The 19111-nt window shown below is 40.9% G+C and overlaps 1 protein-coding gene across 3 annotated transcripts in view; it reads left to right on the plus strand.

Annotated features, from left to right (window-relative positions):
• The window catches only part of DISP1 (dispatched RND transporter family member 1), a 93351-nt gene that overhangs the window by 35190 nt on the left and 39050 nt on the right, over positions 1 to 19111 (plus strand). The window contains exons 1-2 of one of the 3 annotated variants that reach the window (XM_081903720.1): positions 5870 to 6148; positions 14307 to 14483. In XM_081903720.1, coding sequence (XP_081759846.1) covers positions 14380 to 14483 — 104 coding nt within the window. In that variant the 5' untranslated portion in view covers positions 5870 to 6148; positions 14307 to 14379. Of the gene's footprint in view, positions 1 to 5869; positions 6149 to 14306; positions 14849 to 19111 lie in introns of those variants that run through there. The other 2 variants (XM_081903718.1, XM_081903719.1) reach the window with 2 other exon arrangements.

The raw sequence follows: 19111 nt of genomic DNA on the forward strand, positions 1-19111 counted from the left end.
GTGATAATGGAATGCATATGACTGTGTGACTTTGTATAAATGTTAGTACAGCTGCGCTCCAGTGTAAGTCATTTATTATTGGTGCATGTTTGTCAGATCAGGCAACTTGCTTGAAGTTACAAACAGGCGTGTTAAACTCTACTTTAGAAAGTCAAGCTTCTATGACTGTTGAAACAATTTAATTTCCTCATCCAATTTGATACATTTTGAGAAAGGTACACATTTTGAATGTTATTTGAAACATGCACATTTTTGCACCTTTTTATATTTTAAACCATACGCTGCAGTTGTTTGATTTCTTTCAATAATTTTGGTTTACATCAGTTGTTTAACAAGCCTTTTTGGTGTATGATGGGGGGGGGGGGACTGATAAGCATAGTGTCCACTCCCTGCTTAATGCTTGGGTACCATAGATATTTTCTTATTTTTAACAGAATAATGCAATCCTCTAGCCATCTTCCTCCTCTTGTGGATCTTGCTCAGTTTAAAAAATGACGTGTCCAAGAGGTTTATCATGTGGGGGAAGGAAAATGGGCACAGTGATGTAGTAATAGTAGTTGCTAGTAGTAATTTTTCACCATATATAGGACAATGTGGTCTTGAAAGATACCATACCATCAGCTGTCTCAAAGCGACAACTTACACACTAAACCTATCCATTCTGAAGGAAATCAGTCCTGAGTGCTCACTGGAAGGACAGATCCTGAAGCTGAGGCTCCAATACTTTGGCCACCTCCCTGATGTTGGGAAAGATGGAGGGCACAAGGAGAAGGGGACGACAGAGGACAAGATGGTTGGACAGTGTTGTCGAAGCTACCAGTATGAGTTTGACCAAACTGCGGGTGGCAGTGGAAGACAGGAGTGCCTGGTGTGCTCTGGTCCATGGGGTCACAAAGAGTCGGACACGACTAAATGACTAAACAACAACAACACACCATAGTGCATGCTGTTATTCCAAGATCAGATGAGGTTGTCTCTTAGTTGTCAGAATAATTGGACCTTGGGGTACATTATGAAACAAATGATTGAATTAGCCAGCAGGGGAAAAGCAAGTCAGACTGCACTTATTTAATTTCTTTGGACTTATTCCTGCATATTTGCAGAATATAATATGCATGTATGCATTCTTATGTTTATAGGTCCATAAGTGCTATTAAGGTTGGCATAGGGCCAGCTATCATACCTCATAATACGCCACCAGAGCTTTTAAGTTGCTAAGGTAAGATACATATGACCCAACTCCACCAATGTCACACATTCCTTTGCTTATAACCAGCTGACTGTGTGTAGCAGAGATCAGCCTGTTTAACAGATTTTGTGGTTTGATTGAAACTCCACAGGTGTGTGTAGTGTTCCTTTTGAACTCAAGAGGTTATATTGTTGGTTAGCTTATCCATAAAGAATTGAAATTAAAGCATGCCTGCTGAGGTTATTAGTCGGCCTCTATTGTATGAAACCCTTTTGGTTTCTTTACTTAAATGCCTGTCTTCACTACACGTCTCTATCACAACCACACCTATTTATTTATAGAAAGAGAAGATTCTTGTGTCTGAAAAGCAGTAGGTAGCAGAAAATTGGCTGATAAAATCATGCTTGTGGGAAATGATCATCACTAGTCATAGAAACAAAACAGACAGATTTCTGCTGTTCATGAATTGTGACTTTACAGCTGAACTAGGCATCTTACTGCTTTTCATACGTGTTTAATAAGAAGTGGCTGCCATAGAGGCCAGTTGCATTTCTATAGTCTTCCATTGGTTTTCAGCCTGTCTTCACATGTTAACAAAATGCTTGTTCTTACTTTTGAGAGTTTGGCTACGTCTTTCTTCAACATTTCTCTGGTTACTAGGATGCTGCATAATGCTAAGCTGAGTAATATGTGCAAGTCTCTGATTTGACAGTAATTCATGTCTGGGTCTGTATTGTCAAGGGCCGCTCTAGTCTCCAGACAGTAGTCCTAGGGCTAGAATTATATTGGGCTATACAACTTAACCCTTTTGCACGAGCTCTTGCTCACTAATAATGCCTTCAAGGAGGTAATGGCCAGAGTATTGTATATAAAACCTAAGGAATGATGTTCCACTGAGGTGCATAGAATCTTTTTCGCAGCCCTTGACTATTGTAGCTTTCCCAGGACAATGGTGCATGTCATTTGTGGAAGAGTGTGGTTCCAGTTACCTTTAAAGGAGCAATTGCATAACTTGGGAATTCTTGGGAATTCTGCCCTGTTTAGGGAAGTTTTTAATGACTGATGCTTTAATGTATTTTTAATCTTTTGTTGGAAGCCGCCCAGAGTTTATTATTCCTGTCTCACCTTTGCTCCCGGATGCTTGGTTGACAGTTGTACCCATGAGTGTCATTCACCTCTTCTGATATAGTGTAATAAAAAAAATAATGTAATATGTAATATACCTTCCTGGAAGATGGTGATTTGGGCACTGTGGTATGTTCCTTTCTGGATTACCGTATTTTTCGCCCCATAGGGCGCACCTAGTTTTTTTTGGGGGGAGGAATAAAGGGGAATTTTTTTATTCCCCCCCCCCAGGCGCAGGGCTGGGGTGGGGGAAGCCCGAGCTTCCCCTGACCCCCGACCCCAGCCCCCAGAACAGGCTGCTATCAAGGCTTGTGGATAGCTTCCTGAAGCCTGCATTCGCCCCATAGGACGCACACACATTTCCCCTTCATTTTTGGAGGGGGAAAAGTGCGTCCTATAGGGCGAAAAATACAGTAATTAGTGCAGTGCTCTGAATTGCAGTGAAGGAAGATTTTATTGCAGTGATTTAAATCAACAAGTTAAAAGGCTGATTTAAGAACATAAGAAGAGCCCTCTGGATCAGAGCAGCTGGCCATCTAGGCCAGCATCATGTTCTCACAGTGATACTATGGGAAGTCTGCATGAGCACAACATGTAGATGGATAACTCAGTTGATTAGAGCGTGGTGCTGATAGCACCAAGGTGGCAGGTTTGATCCCCAGTTGCATGTTCCTGCATTGCAGGGGACTGGACTAGATGATCTTCAGGGTCCCTTCCAACTCTGCAATCCTATGATTCTTCCTTTTCCTGCTCCCTAACATGCAATGTGCTTTGGCCATAGCTGGGTCAGCATCTTAAACCAACCATCCACTACAACCACAGGATTTCTTTCCTTGTAAGTTACTGGCAGTTCAGGCACCATATATGTGAGGTTAGATTTTTATTTATTTTAAATTTTTGCCCCAACATGCATCACTTTCCGCTTGTTTGTTTTGCCTGTGCAATTTTACTGCCCATTTACCAGGTTTGGGTAGATCCTTTTCAAACTCCTCTCAGTGCCTTTTTGTGTTGACCATTTGTTGTCACCAGCAAACTTTGCTCTCTCGCTATTCACTCCTAACTCTAGATCACTTATGAACAAGTTTAAAAGCTCAGGTCCCAATATAGATCCTGAGGGACTCTGCTTCTTACATCCTTACATTGTGAGAACTGCCTTTGTTTTATTTTTTTACCGCCTGCTTCCTGTTCTTTAACCCACTACTGGTCCATAAGAGGGCCTGCCCTCTTACCTCATGAGTAAGCTTGGCTTAGCTTCCTCTTTGATGAGGGACTTTTCCAAGAGCTTTTTGAAACCCAGAGTATGCAGTGCCATCTAGATTGCCCCTATCCACATGCTTTTTGACACTCGAAGAACAAAACAGCTTCAAGTGGATTTGTTAAAATATAAGTGGTCTATAAAAATAATCAAAATAAATAAACGCTAAAAAGGTCATACAGGCAGGGATTCTTTTCACAAAGACTTCTTTTTCTAAGTCAGGGGTAGGCAAACTAAGGCCTGGGGGCTGGATGTGCCCCAATCGCCTTCTCAATCCAGCCCGTGGACGGTCCGGGAATTAGCGTGTTCAGTGGCGTAGCGTGGGGGGTGCAGGGGGGCCCAGCCGCACCGGGCGCAACATCTGGGGGGGCACGCTCGCACTCACAGCTCTCTGCCCCTACCTGGCTCACTCACTCTCTCTCACTGCAATGCTGGCTGTGCAAATCCGATCCGAGCCGCCGGGTCACCGCCCACTGTGGAGGGGGTAGATGCCAGGTGTGCGGTGCTGAGAGAGAGCGGGGGACTATCTGGAGGAGGGACAGTGCAGCGGCCGCCCAGCGCAGTGCTGAGCGCAGGAGAGAACCACATCAGACCAGACCTGGCAGCAGCAAGAAGAAGCTGGCAGTGGCAGCAGGTTAGGGGCCGCAAATTACTTGCCTTGCCCCGGGTGCTGACAACCCACGCTACGCCGCTGAGCGTGTTTTTACATGAGTGGAATGTGTCCTTTTATTTAAAATACATCTCTGGGTTATTTGTGGCGCCTGTCTGGTGTTTTTACATGAGTAGAATGTGTCCTTTTATTTAAAATGCATCTCTGGGTTATTTGTGGGGCATAAGAATTTGTTCATTCCCGCCCAATATATATATATATATAGTCTGGCCCACCACCTGGTCAGCCCATGGCTGAAAAAGGTTGCTGACCCCTGTTCTAAGTGCTTGGTAATTCTAGCTTTATCATCCGTATTGCTTTCTTTCAGTTTTCCCAGAACGGACATATAATTTTCTAGATCTTCCTGCCCTCTATCCCTTTATAAAAATAGCTGTTACACTGTCCAATTTTCAGCCTTCCGTAATGGAGGCTGATCTTACAAGTTACAAGTTTTTGTTAGAAGATAAGCAATTTCACATTTGAAATCTCTTGGGTGGGTGCCATCTGGATCTGATGATGTATTGTTTTTTATTTTGTCAGCGTGACCTAGATTTCCATCTCTTGTCACAACTGTTTACCTCAGTTTCTCAAACTTCCTTCCTGAGAAAGTTAGTTCAGGGACTGGGATCTGTCCTGCATCTTCTTCAGTTCTTCAGATGCAACAAATTAATTCAGCTTTTGTTGTTTAGAGCGTAGTGCTGATAACGCCAAGATTGCAGGTTCAATCCCCGTATGGGACAGCTGTATATTCCTGCGTTAGAGGGGTGGGGGTGGGAGTGGACTAAATGATCCTACAGATCCCTTCCAACTCTACAATTCTATGATTTCCTCCTTTTGCACACCTTTTTACCTCAGATTCCGGACACATAAATTGTTTGACCGCAGATTCAGGAGACATAAAAGAAGGTGATTCGTTTATTAAACCCACTGCCACAAGATTTGGGGGCAGTGGCATCGCCAGACTTAAATGTCTTTTAAAAGGGTAGACAAGTTTGTGGAGGATAGATCTATTCGACATGATACCTAAATAGAACCTTCCAGGTTCAGAGACGGAATGCCTCTCTCTGCATACCAGTTGCTGGGATCTGGAGAACAATGGGAGAGGATTATTGCCTTTATTCCCTGCTTGTGAACTTCCCAGATGCATTTGACTGGCCTGGCCTCTGTTGGTAGCTGAATGTTGGAATTGGTAGACTTTTTTGGGACTGACCCAGCCGTGCTTCTCTGCTGTTCTTAGTGTAGAGTGGACCTATGTTTGCAAAGTGTAGTGAAAAATCCATATACAAATCTTACAAATGAGGTACCTGGACGCTGGAGTTTAAAGTTTCTCTAAAATAGCAAACCAAATAAGGCCATCTGAAAGGGTCTTAATCTAGCAACTAGTTCAGTTTAAGAGGAAAAACACAGATATGTTTAGCAGCAATATTATGAGCTTCTCCCGCAGAAACGGGGGGGGGGGGCATGTTAATGGTAATATCCTGCCTTTCTAACCTTGCATGGAAATCAAGCCTTTGCCATACCAGCTGTTACCACTGAGCCCTTGCCCCTTGAGGCTCATTAGGAGAGAAATTCGACTGTCCAATAGGAGAAAGAGAGCTAGAAATTCCAGCCCCCAGCAAGCCTGATTTAAGGCAATTTGCATGTGCGTGTCATACAGACTCCTCTCTGCAGTATTGCAGAGCAGCCTCAACCAGCTATTTTGTCTCTGCTGTTCTGAGCAGTTAACCAACAGCTTTTGCCGCGAAGACTTCATAAAAGATCGTGCATATAGCTTCGAGTTTTCTTTAGTTCATTTCAAGATAACGATTTTAATTCTTCAACACTGTTTTTATTTGGCAATCAGGGAGAGATTTCCTCCCCAAATATTTATCTCCTGTTTCTGCACTACATTTTTTGATGCGGCTTAAGCCAGGAATTTCAGAATAATTAGGTGAGTTAATGCAAGTATTAAGAACTTATGGGTTTGTTTGTTTGTTTGTTTGTTTTTGCAAAGCCGTGTTAAGTATGCATATGACCGTTGACTTACAATGAGACTGCAGTTGAAGGGGGAGACTTAAAAAGCCTGAGAATAAGTGTGGCAAAACTTAACGGGCTGCCAGGGAACGTGTCTAAAGTAAGAGATTTCCTGGTTTTGTTCGGACCCAACAGGAGGCAAAATGCTTTTATAGTGATTGAAGAGAACAAATGCAAGTAGGTATTGTTTTTAAGGAAGCAGAATGTGACTGCAAAACTGGCAGAAGGCATTCAGCAATTAAACTTGATTGGTATCTTAAATTTACTTGGGGATATGCATGTACAACAAGCAATTTTCTCATCTGATAAACTGAGATTAGGAAACCTGCACTGAATGTCATTTAAAACATGTTCATCGTATGTCTGTTTAGCATATTAAAATATTGTATGGTTTTATGACTTTTTTACAACAAAACACAGTTATTAAGTGCAGAAGTCTAAAGGTATTCGAACTATATTGTCACTTTGAAAAGTGTGCATATGTTTAGATACAAAAACATTTAACCAGTTATGTTCTAAAATCATAGCTCAGCTGTTCTTAATGATTCCTGTGTGTCAAAGCCAGTTTAATTTAATTCAGCTTTGCAACTTTTGTTAGCAGAGCACACTGGAAGGTTCTAGATAATACACATTATCCAAAATGGGTTTCAAACTTACTGTGTTATGTGCCTTTCAAATGCATGTAGCAGAACAATTCTTTTACAGTTATGCATTATCTTAACAGGATTTTCTACTGCTGTGGGTTACTCTAAATATTGACATTCCCTGTTTACATAATTTATTGTGGGTTCCTGTACATGTTTCAGTTCATTTTCAATACAAGTTATTTCCTTTTTCAGCTGAAAAATAGCATATCACTGTGTGTGTGTGTGTGTGTGTGTGTGTGTGTAGCATTTTTGTAAGAATAAAGGATTTATCATAATGAAAACTTTCCTTTACATAGCAATGAAAAGTCATTAAGGTGTGTATATAAGATTTAGTGTGATGACAGTGCTTAAAATTGTAGGGTGTATGATTTAAACTTCTTGCATTAAGATTCTTAGAATCCTTTTGCATTGTGCTAAGAGTGCACAGCTTTCCTTGCTTGATACAGGGATGTCTTGCAAGCATATAATTTCTAGTCTAAAATGTTATTTGTAAATTTACCTAACTCTTAAAAATGGCTCTTTTGCTGTTTGGTGAAGGAGCTATTGACATATCTAGCTAAGAGTTCTGCCAGTTCCTCAAGTTACCTAATACATTTAATTTTTTCATCTTGATTTACTTTAAGTTGTACAGTGTTATAACAGAAACTACAATTGTATATTAAAGTCCCTTCTAGTTACAGTAATTTGTTATCATCCCAATGAAGGCGAGAACCCATTACGTGGGTTGTTCTTACACTTGCCTTTAGCTTCTTCTAGGTAAGTTAACCTGTTGATAGATTAAAAAATATATGGCTTTTAACTTCATCTCTCCATCCTTGCTGCTATTCCCAGCAGTCATTCCTTCACTCCATTGCTGCCAGTGCTGAATTAATGTGCATTCTCTGTGCCTATCTGTAAAGCAATTTTTATTACCTTGGCATGGTGATATCTGGAAAAATCCCTGTCAGTAGAATTGCAATTCCTAGCCCAGCCTTCAGCCCAGGAAATGAAATAATTTCTCAAGGTCAGGGCAGAAGCATCAAGTCTTTTGGGATGTGGATTGGCAGTAATGCGAGAGAAGATTAATCCTAAAAATATTTCGTGATTTGGAAGGTGTTGAATAATGTGATGGATCCATTTAGCTCTTTGTGAGGGACTGGTGGATTATGTTGTGACACAAGAACCAGCTTTCTCTTTAAGACCATGTTCATGGAAGACAGTCTTACTCTGCTACGAGTGATCACCAAAGAAGAAGAAGAATAGGACAGTAGAGGCCCAGATTTAAAACACCCTCCCCTTGGATGTTTGGCTAGTGGCACCTACAGTGTAGTAGTAGTAGTAGTAGTAATAATAATAATAATAATAATAATAATAATAATAATAATAATAATACCACCGCACCCATCTGGCTGGGTTTCCCCGGCCATTCTTTTGGTGGATTACATACTTCCCCGGCCTTCATAGGTGTTGAGACTATATAATGCGTCCATAGCATTTAAAAAAATTAAACAATTCATTTGAGAATTGGTTTTATCTGCTTTATATGTTTATAACACACCCTGGAGTCAAGAATGATGAAAGACAGTATAAAAGTTCAGTGTGTGTGTGACACATACATATGAGGATTTTAGCAAATGAATATTTGCAACAATCAGTTGAGTGACCCCTCTGAATTCGTGTGTTGTGAGCAAACGCTATGCATTAATGATTGATTTAGGTTTAAGAAGGATGTAAATTTTAAGTAGCATCTGCAATAACATATACTTACACCTGTACATAATTAAAACCCATCGCCTGTGCAAAAAATGGCTGAGGAAACATTCACATCCAAGCTTCAGGGGTGAAGAATCAGATAATGGCCATCCTACTTAACACATAATGAGAGCTCTTAGCTCCAAGTTCCTATTATCTATTAGGAGGAGACAAAAAAGGGCTCTGCTCAGGTGGTGATCGAGGGAAGAGGCCTTTGCATGCATATACCTCCACCCTTGTTTGAAGGAAAGGAGTTAAAATACTTCATTTTAACCATGTTGAACTTTACTTGTTAATACTTATTACAGCAAGCTTGTTGGATTCAACACACACATTTTCATTGTACACATTAAAGTAGACCTAAGCTACTTCAATTAGGGAATGGCATTCTGCAGAAACAGAGCTTCCTCGAGGAATAAGTTATCATAGTTAAAGACGAGTGTTCAGTGTATAGCTAGTGGCCTGTAAACAAAATAAAAAGCAAGTGCCAGGAAACTCTGGGAGACTCCCTTGGCCTGTGAATAGCAAAGGCACTAGGGAATTTCAAAAATGTCTAGCTGAGAGCCGGAAGCTAAGATCAGTGCTTTTTTCTGGGGGGGGGGACATACCCCTAAACATTTTGTGAATCTAAGTTTGACCTCATTGAGGGGCAGTATTTTAGTATAAGTGTGGAAATGAGAGTACCCTTAAACTTTTTTAAAAAAAGAAAAAAAGCACTGGCTAAGATCAATGACATTAAGCATTTTAAAATCTCCTTAATTGCCTTAGGAATACTGGCTTGAGGGATAGATAGAAAATCCAAATATCAAGGGCCGTCTGTCGCTTCTCTCTCACCCACACACCCACATAATTTTGTTGTAAAACAAGAGTAGCGGAAGGGTGCAGGCTTGCTGTATAAACATTCTGTAGAAAATCATAGAATTTATTTTAATTATTATACAGGTTGTTGCATATCACTCTGTTGCATATTGCTCAGTTTGTCTGTCTTGCAGCATTTAAGGAAAACACCTTAATGAAGACTTTAGAATGAGAAGACATATTTCCATCAGCTAGCATACTGCAATCTCTTTATCTGGCAGGAATTCAATGATTTAAACCAGGCATAGGCAAACTCGGCCCTCTAGATGTTTTGGGACTACAACTCCCTTCATCCCTAGCTAGTGGTCAGGGATGATGGGAGCTGTAGTCCCAAAACATCTAGAGGGCCGAGTTTGCCTATGCCTGGTTTAAACAGCACAACCCCCCTAAACCAGGATTGTTTGCTTGGGAGCTTTCTTTTCCAGCTTATATATGAAATAATTTCATGTGCAAGTTGAATCTAGGTTAAATGTTATAGAACAGTTGTCATCAGTTTTTTAAGCTGAGTTTTTGTTGGATTTAGGAGAGGCTGGGGATGAATGGTTCAACAGCTAATTAGCTGGTTCCTAAGGCCATCTAAAGATTTATAATGCTCTGCAAATGAAACCACATTTCCAGTACTTCATTCCCACCTGATTTTGCACTTGTCTTTTTCAATAGTAAGTGGTGTTAGTCCAGATGGCTTTTCTTGAACCAATGTTTTTTTAAGCCTCCTTCTCCCACCGCCCCCACACCCTTTCTTAATAATAACATTAAAAACCTCTTCAGAGTAATGAAATACGTCATCTTGGCCTGAAGGAATGGGAGAGGTTTACCCACATCTAAAATGAATATTCACTTGAGTGAACACAAAATCCTGCACACATGTCTGAGTGCAGTACAGCATTACAGTTCTTCCTTAAAGTCTTGGACCAAACACAGGTGAGAGTCTATGTGGAGGTGATGGCATCATAGACGGCTCACTTTATAGCCACAATTGCACACTCTGTGAACTACCTAGGGGAACTTTTCCTAAAGCTGAAGGGTCTGGTTAGTATCAGCCCAGCAGATGTAGCAACAGATCACTGAGTAGCCCACTGTACTAGTTTTGTGAAGCACTTTGAGGGCAAAGTCACTAATTTCCATTCCTAATTTGATGCTACTGTTGAAGCAGATCTTAGGGAGGCTCCTCAAGTACCATCTGGTCCAGGTTTGCGGGATCACTTTCACTTGGTTTGGCCTGAGGATATGGGCATGGGTTCTGACTATCTAGAGCAGGCATAGGCAAACTTGGCCCTCCAGATGTTCTGGGACTACAACTCCCATCATCCCTAGCTAACAGGACCAGTGGTCAGGGATGATGGGAATTGTAGTCCCAAAACATCTGGAGGACTGAGTTTTTCTATGCCTGATCTAGAGGAACGTTTGGGAGTCACTTTGCCTTCTGTGCAACTGAGGGGTAGAGATTGAAGTTGCTATTGTTTGTTTTTTGCAGTTTGATGTTTAATGCTGAGTCCAAAGTACATTACTGATGGTGTTGAAATTTTCTGTCTGTAGTCTCAAAACTCAGATGCAAGATATTCCTGCACCTCAACATAATATCAGAATCATTTTTACAGACAAAAAATTCTTTAAAAAAATTATTAAAGTTTTTTCATAATACAATAAGATAAAAGAGATTGGTATAAATAAAAACAGGGAGAGAGAAGAAATCACAGAGTCCTGTCTCAAAGGTAGCCTTTAACCCTTGCCTCACACAGAAAGTAATGGACCCTCCCAGTTCTCGCCTGGGAACTTTCCTTTCTTCTCCCAATCTCTCATCCTAGGAGGTCTTCCTTTCCCTACCATTCACAGGGTCCTTTCATTCATCCACCGCTTTCATGTGTGTGTAATCCTTGGACCCCAAAATTGGCCCTGAGCAGAGGACACCAAAGGAAAGCAAAAAAAAGGGGGGGTGAAAAGAGAACTATATTGCCATGGCTGATGTACTAACCATCCCATAGCAAGGTAAATCTCCCAGGACATTCTATACAAGATCTCAAAGTAGCTGTTTTACTACAAAGGAATTTCAGAAATAGACTGGAAAAGAGAAGCTGCTGAATTGCAACTTATCACCAAACTTAAAACCATGGAGAAACCTGGTCTGAACAAAGACATTGGATTTTTATCTCATTATACATGACAAAGCCACTTTTCACCTTCTCACCCATTGCTTTTTCCTGTAATACCTATTGCAGTCGTTAAGAGTCGTCAACAGCTCATCACAGCTATCTGTCCATCACCCATTCCCACCACCCTTCTGAGTAATACCCCTCCCCACCTTCTCACTATATAGAAGGGTCTGGAAACTTCTGTTTCAGTGTATCTGAAGAAGTGTGCATGCACACGAAAGCTCATACCAAGAACTAACTTAGTTGGTCTTTAAGGTGCTACTGGAAGGAATTTTGTTTTGTTTTGTTTTGTTTTGTTTTGACTATGGCAGACCAACACGGCTACCTATCTGTAAGGTAAATCCTGTACTTGAGTGGTTGTCTTAGCAGAAAGATAACCCCCCCAGAATGGAGAATTAGTTGTAGGATTAAAAAGAGAAGGAACAGAGCTTTTTCCCTTCTGGAGTTCTGTAATAAACTGCTACCATAGCCATATGCGCCTTTGCTTCTTTTATTTTGGTCATAGTGCCAGACTCAGAACAAATTCAGACAAGCCTGCTGAAGCCTGGTAAACCAGTTCTCCAAATGATACCCTGGCAGCCCCCTCTCCATTCTTAACATCAGAACTACAATTTTCAACCTTCCCCGCACTCTGTTCTTCTCTTTGAGGCAACAGCTTGCTGAAGGAGCCCCATGAGAAGGAGAACCTCTTTCGCCCCCAGGTTCTATGGAATAGCCTCCCACACTTGGACACCTTCCCTTTCAGCATTTTGCAAGCAGGTTAAAACACGGGTCTCGCTGTGCTTTTTCTTGCTAGCTTGCTGCTCTTTTATTGCTGATTAGTGTTTGTCTGCTGCGCCTCTTGTCTCTTATCAGGAGCAGCCGGGAACCTGCTCATCTTTGCCCTCTCATCACAGAGAACAAAGAAACCACAAAACGTTCTCTGTAGACTTGGTAGGTCATAAAGTCATTTTTCAGCTGCCTTTTTGTGTATTTGCATCCTAACAGCAAAGGAATTGGTCTGTCTTGTCCCAGCCATGACCTTTTTGGGTTGCCCAGAGTTCAGATCAATAAATGTTTATACCTGCTGCTTTAGAAATCTTAATGAAAATATGGAAGAAGCTGTTGGTTGACTGGGATGCTTGAATTTCCTGTTCAGAAGATAGTGGTTCTCCAGTGTGTCAATGTGCTTCTGAATCTATTGCACAAAAGAAATAGTGTACAGATGTTTCTTTAAGGGAAAAAAATCTTCTTTTTAATTGTGTGCTTATTGCTGCATCCCTTTCTGTAGCCATTCTGAAATTGCCATGCAATCCACGAGAAAACTACTCTACTTCAGCCATACAGTATTTTAAAAATTAAATGTTTTCAGACTGTAGCCAGCTTCATTCAACTGCTTAAATTTAAACTTGGCAAGTGTGTGCTCTGTGACTTTTTAATGGGGTCTACTGGTTTAGGGTGCAGTGGGTCAGGAAAGAATATTAAACATAGGAATGCAAGGAATTGGATTCTGAAGGAAAATATTCCTGTCTTGAAAATGCTGTCAAGTTTTGACTGGTTGCCGTTTGGTATTAACTTTGCAGAGTGTAACATAGAACAAATAGTTTTAAGTTACATTATTCAGGGCTCTTTTCCCCCCACCTCCTTTAGCTTTAGGCATTGAGGATTCCAAACCCAAATGGCTCTGAGAATCAGCATCCAGGGTTGCTATGGGCAGCATTCCATTGTGCATAGCACCTTCTGTTCGATATTAGTGATGAACCAATTAAATAGCTTGGCTGGCTGTACAGTTTCAGGCACTCTTAACAGCTCAGTAGTAGAGAAGAAAGAGAAAATTAATGTTTATGGGTCCCTGCAGAGCAAGCAGAATCTTAGCAAGCTATTAACAATCACAAAGCTTTAATGTTATGTACATTCTAAAGATTTTAAATCAGTGATAGCAGTTTCTTCTTCTAGATCAGGGTGGCTAACCTTTGCCCAGTGTTGTTGGACTCAAATTCATTTGTAGTTAGCTTGGTCAGTGGTCAAGGACAATGCAGAAGTCATGATACGGGGGGAAACGTGAAGCCAGCCAATGTCTATACTGTACTTAAAAAGGTAAAGGACCCCTGACAGTTAAGTCCAGTCGCGAACAACTCTGGAGTTGTGACGCTCATCTTGCTTTACTGGTCGAGGGAGCCGACGTTTGTCCGCAGACAATTTTTCTGGGTCATGTGGCCAGCATGACTAAGTCGCTTCTGGAAAAACCAGAGCAGCGCACGGAAATGCCGTTTACCTTCCCGTCGGAGCAGTATCAATTTATCTACTTGCACTTTGACGGTGCTTTCAAACTACTAGGTTGGCAGGAGCTGGGGAGCAACGGGAGCTCACCCTGTCGTGGGGATTAAAACCACCAACCTTCCAATCGGCAAGCCCTAGGCTCAGTGGTTTAGACCATAGCTCCACCTGCGTCCCTATACTGTACTTAGTTCCATCCTTATTTTAGACGTTGTGATATATTGGTATACCGCGATGTTTAGCTGGCGATATATCGTGATGGTGAAAACCAGCTATCGCCCAGCCCTAATTGTAACTGTACAGATACTTGGTGCATCCTTAATCCAGGTTTCTTTTTATTCAGCAGATCATATAGAACACTGAGACCAATATATTATTGACAAAATTGTGCCTTTTTCATTTTTAACTTTTTCTTTCTTTTTCTCCCTTCTAGAAGCATTTCAGACCACCAGAACTTTGGAGCATGGCTACAAGCAATGGGAGCAATGACTTTGTCGTTCTGAGCAATGGTAACATCCCGACCAATGCAACTAGTCCTGATCTCCTTGCAACCAGTGATGGCAATGTTGCCGTCCAAAACCTCCCATCTAAGGAAACCACAAGAAGAAAAGTGAGTGCAAATGGGTGCCTTCAACTTAATGGCATGCTAAAACCATCGTTTCTGCCTGTAGATGACCAAAGAACTCCACAGGTATTATCACAGTGTTGTCGCCCTTGCCCATACCATCATCAGCCTCTAAATCACCATTGTAATCAGCAAGAATGCCTTTCACTGTCTGGCAATGCGGCGCCATCTCCATTAACTTCCTGCTGCCCAAACCTTCATACAGAATATTCAGCATCCGCTTGCCAAAAACATACACCCTTGTATCAGACTGCCTGCTGTCTTCAGTCCTCGCCCTCATTCTGCCTACATCATCAGTGGCCTGAACATTTTCAGCATCAGCCTGTGCAACAACATATAGCCAATATACGGTAAGTATATTCGAATTGTAGAGTTGGAAGGGATTATAAGGGTCATCTAGTCCAACCCCCTGCAATGCAGGAATCTCAACATATGGTCCCCCATCCAATTTGAAACCATACCGCACCCTACTTAGCTTTGCAAATGTGCTAGCAGTTTTATTGCTGCACCACTAGGAGGACAGTGGCTCTTTCCTATAGTGTCTGAATTGTTATTTTTATATGCTTTCTACTTTACTTGTTTCACAATGTAGATAAAAGGTTTTAAAGCAAGCCTATAGTGAGCTAAATCCTTCCCACTATAGTCCTAGTGCATCAGACATGTTTCATCTAGAAGTATGTGCAAACTTATGCTCCAATAGCCCATGTTGAATTAAAGATAAAGAAGGTTTGGTTATTTTATATACCTTACATAAGGCATGGTATATCCAAAAATTGTAAGTCTTAATGATTGATTGGCAGGATGTTAGGGGTAGCAGAATTCCAAACTGACCCAAGTTAGTTGGTTGGGATTGTTGGTGCCCTTCTGAACAGGGATAATAAGGATCACTATTTGTTTATCTCACAATGCTTGATTGTAGTAAAACAAAGCCGTTTAAAGAATAAAACAAAAAAAATCAGACTGTTTAACCCTACAGACTACATAATTGTCTGGGTGAAGCGCACTCATTTATGTGTGAAACCTTCTTTTGTGTCGGTAAGTCAAGTTTAATCATCTTGGAATAATCCAAGTGCAATCCATTTTCAGTTTTAAAATGTGCATCAATTCTGAAGTTACTAAATTTTGTAGTAATAAAGTCAATGCAGCATATTCTTTCACTACAAAAATAGTATTTTATTACTTACCACCCCAACATCTGCTACACATGATCTAAAACTATTTCTATCTCAAATATTTTCACATTAAGACATGCCATTTTGTGACTTGTTATTACGTATACTTTTTGATGTCTCCTTCCTGTGGTTCCTGGTTTCCCGAACTCAATCCGTTCTTGAAGTCCATTCGACTTCCACAACGTTTGCAAACCAAGGCACGGCTTCTGATTGGCCCCGGAAACAATGCCGACAGCCAAAATAGACGTTTGGCTTCCCAAAAACATTCACAAACTGGAACACTTATTTCCAGGTTTGCGACGTGCGGGATCCAATTTGTTCAGGAGCCAAGCCACTCGGGAACCTAGGTACCCGAAACCTTGGTTCTTGGAAAGCACTCATCTTTACCACACATTTCCCAAGGGGTACATTATTTGGTAGAAAAACAGTGGTAGGATGCAGTTCTATACCAACTTGGGTAACTCAGTGGGACTTGCTTCTGAGTAGACACACAGTATTTCATTGTTAATCATATATATGTAATATCTTATGGTGTGGCTGAAGACAAATCAAGTTGAACATCTGACCAGGACAGCTGTGTCTCTCTGCATATATGTATCTTTCAGATTACTGCAAAGTGGAGGTTTTTCTCTTGACTAGCTTACAGTTAGTTGTCTCATACGATCTCTTGGCGTTGGTTAAAATACACAGAATATAAAATTGTAATGAGAATTGTTGTTCTTCAGCAACATCTGTCATGTCAAACCCTTTTCGAATCCCAACGGTTGAGCTAAACTAAATGCAGTTTACAAGGATTGTGATCTGTGGATTTTAACTTGGGCTTTTTTGATTCTTTGTACTCTTCAGTATAATGATCCTAAAGAGGTTTAAAAACAAAAAAACCTAACACTTGGTATTGGTAGGAAATGGCATTTTCATAAACAAAATGGACAGCACATCTGGCTCTGCCACCTGCTTAGGTATTTCATAATTGGGTGCTAGCATAGCCTTTTCAAACTTTCTCTGGCACTTTGGCCAGCTCTTCCATATCTCAATTTCTGTTCTTCTTCTCTATACCCAGCCTGCTTGGCTTTCTTTTAGTATGAAGACGGAATCAAATCTACTTTTCTGGTAGCGCCCCCCCCCCCCGTTAAAGTTAAAGTTAAATTAAGCATCCTTGGTTTGGAAGTTGAATATTGTGTGTTCTGTAAATATCCTTATCTTCTCTTATTTTTAAACCTCAAATTTATTAAATGGTGCTATTTTTCAATGGACATGAAATTGACTTTTCCCTATTGCATTAGATCTATTCCACACACAAAAATGATATTCTTACATAGAAATAATGTAAGGGGCTTTTGTTTATTTCTATTTTTAAATGTGCACATTGCCCTGCATAGAGCATACGGACCTCGGTTTTGTCCAAAAGTTGGGAAGGCAATTAAAACAAAAAGTGTGTAAAACAGCCCTAGTTGGAAGTCGTTCAGCACTGCAGCGTGCATGTTCTGACAGTGTAATATTAAATGCAGGTGTCTTTCCATTTTTGTATGACACATTAATTAAATTTAGTGTATAATGAAAGCAGCTTTCATTACTGTATATCTCCACATTGTTAACTTTAATTGGGAATTGAAAAGGTAGGGGGGAACCAATATTATTACAGAGGAAAGATCTCTCTACAAATTTTAACGAAAAATTGAGACTTGCCAAGTAACCAGTTTGGCACAGCAGGTCATAGCAGGTTTTTCAAGCCGCCTGGAGCTTAGCATTTGTCAGTGACCTAACATTAAAAGAATGAAGTGTTGATTCTTCGTGTTCTAAATCAGTTTTTTTAAAGTGAGGAATTGCTTTTGCTGTTTTTCAGCTGAATTGAATTTGGCATAGTATTTACCTTTGAATTACAAAAACTCTAATGAATTTGAAATAACTGTGTACACTCAGATTGGTTTCAACATTTCAAATGAATGTAGTCGGTTTTGTTTCTAAAAGAGAAGCTGACACTATAGAGCTTGATATCAATAACTCACTAACTTTTTTGCTTTGTTATATTACGGAGTAGTAGACAGCAGGGACATTGTGTTTGCTGCCCTGTTTGCTGCCCTGGGTGGGCACACACGCCATGGGATGCAGTGTGCTGGGGGTGGGGCGGGCTCACCCACTGGAGCCCAGGTGCCGTGCCAGTGCCCTCTCCAATGATGCTGTGGATCAGGGGTCAGCAACACTTTCCAGCCGTGGGCCGGTCCACCATCAGACCACAAATAACCCAGACCACAAATAACCCAGAAATGCATTTTAAATAAAAGGACACATTCTACTCCTGTAAAAACAAGCTGATTCCTGGACCATACGCGGGCCGGATTGAGAAGGCGATTGGGCTGCATCCGGCCCACGGGCCTTAGGTTGCCTACCCCATCCTCTCCACATGTGCCCCAAAACCACTCCAGAGAATCCTGCAACCCTCTGCAGCAGATTTTGAGGGTGCACAAGGAGTTCCAGCAGAGAGATGAGAGGGAAGTTCCTTTGCCCAGGTGTAATGGCAACACTGGATACAATCCTATGTTTCCCCTTGTCCGCACAAAACTGGAAAAGGTTTTCTAGTATCTGATGCCTTCAGAATGACACATTTTGTACTCCAGAAACTTCTGATCTATGGGTTCTCTGGAATGTCAGTGCATCAGCGACACTTGCTAGGCCTGCCTAGCTCTTTGCTCAAATAAATTAGTCACAGTCAACATTAATTTAGAAAGTTTGTTCAGGCTTTATTAATATCTTTCCACAGATCCCATTTTGCTTATTTAGTGTGCATATGAAAGCAATATGCTGTAGTTTCATTAAAGCGTTCCCCATTGCCTTAGGTTCTATGCAAATATACCACACTGTATTGAAAACCATTTCAAAGTTAATGTCTGGCAAGTTAATGTCTACATACAGTCTGTAGAGGCTAAATTTTCTTAGTTTAATAAGATAGCACATTACATAGTCAACCTAAGGCCTTGTTGTAATTACCTTCTTTTTAGAACCAGAGTTCTTTGCGGTTTCCAAAAGGGTTTTGTAAATTCTTGCTTTGGCTTACGTCTTTTGACCTTTAGAATCTGGCATTTGCAAATGGTAGCAACAAAGTGTTTGAAAACTCATTTCCCATGCCCTTCATCCCTCACCTTCTAAGAAACAGAAGAATATTCAGTACTTAACCTAGTGATCTGTTAGTCCTTTGAACTGTAGCGTGCAAATGAGATAATTAATATAGCAAGAATATACCTCCGTCCCACTGTTAATTATGAAAAGCATTTCAGTCCATTTTAAAGCTTGTAGCAAGTTATGAACAAGCTATGCTTGGTAGTGCTCAAAATGTGCACTGAATGAACTGTGAGCATCTTAATTCACAGACAAAAAGGCTGAGTTATTTTGGGACGGTAGATGAATAGCTTTCAAAACACTTAGGCAGCAAGGCCCTAATTCTTT

Source organism: Podarcis melisellensis (assembly GCF_964234715.1).
Source record: "Podarcis melisellensis genome assembly, chromosome: 3".
NCBI classification, from domain to species: Eukaryota; Metazoa; Chordata; class Lepidosauria; order Squamata; family Lacertidae; genus Podarcis; species Podarcis melisellensis.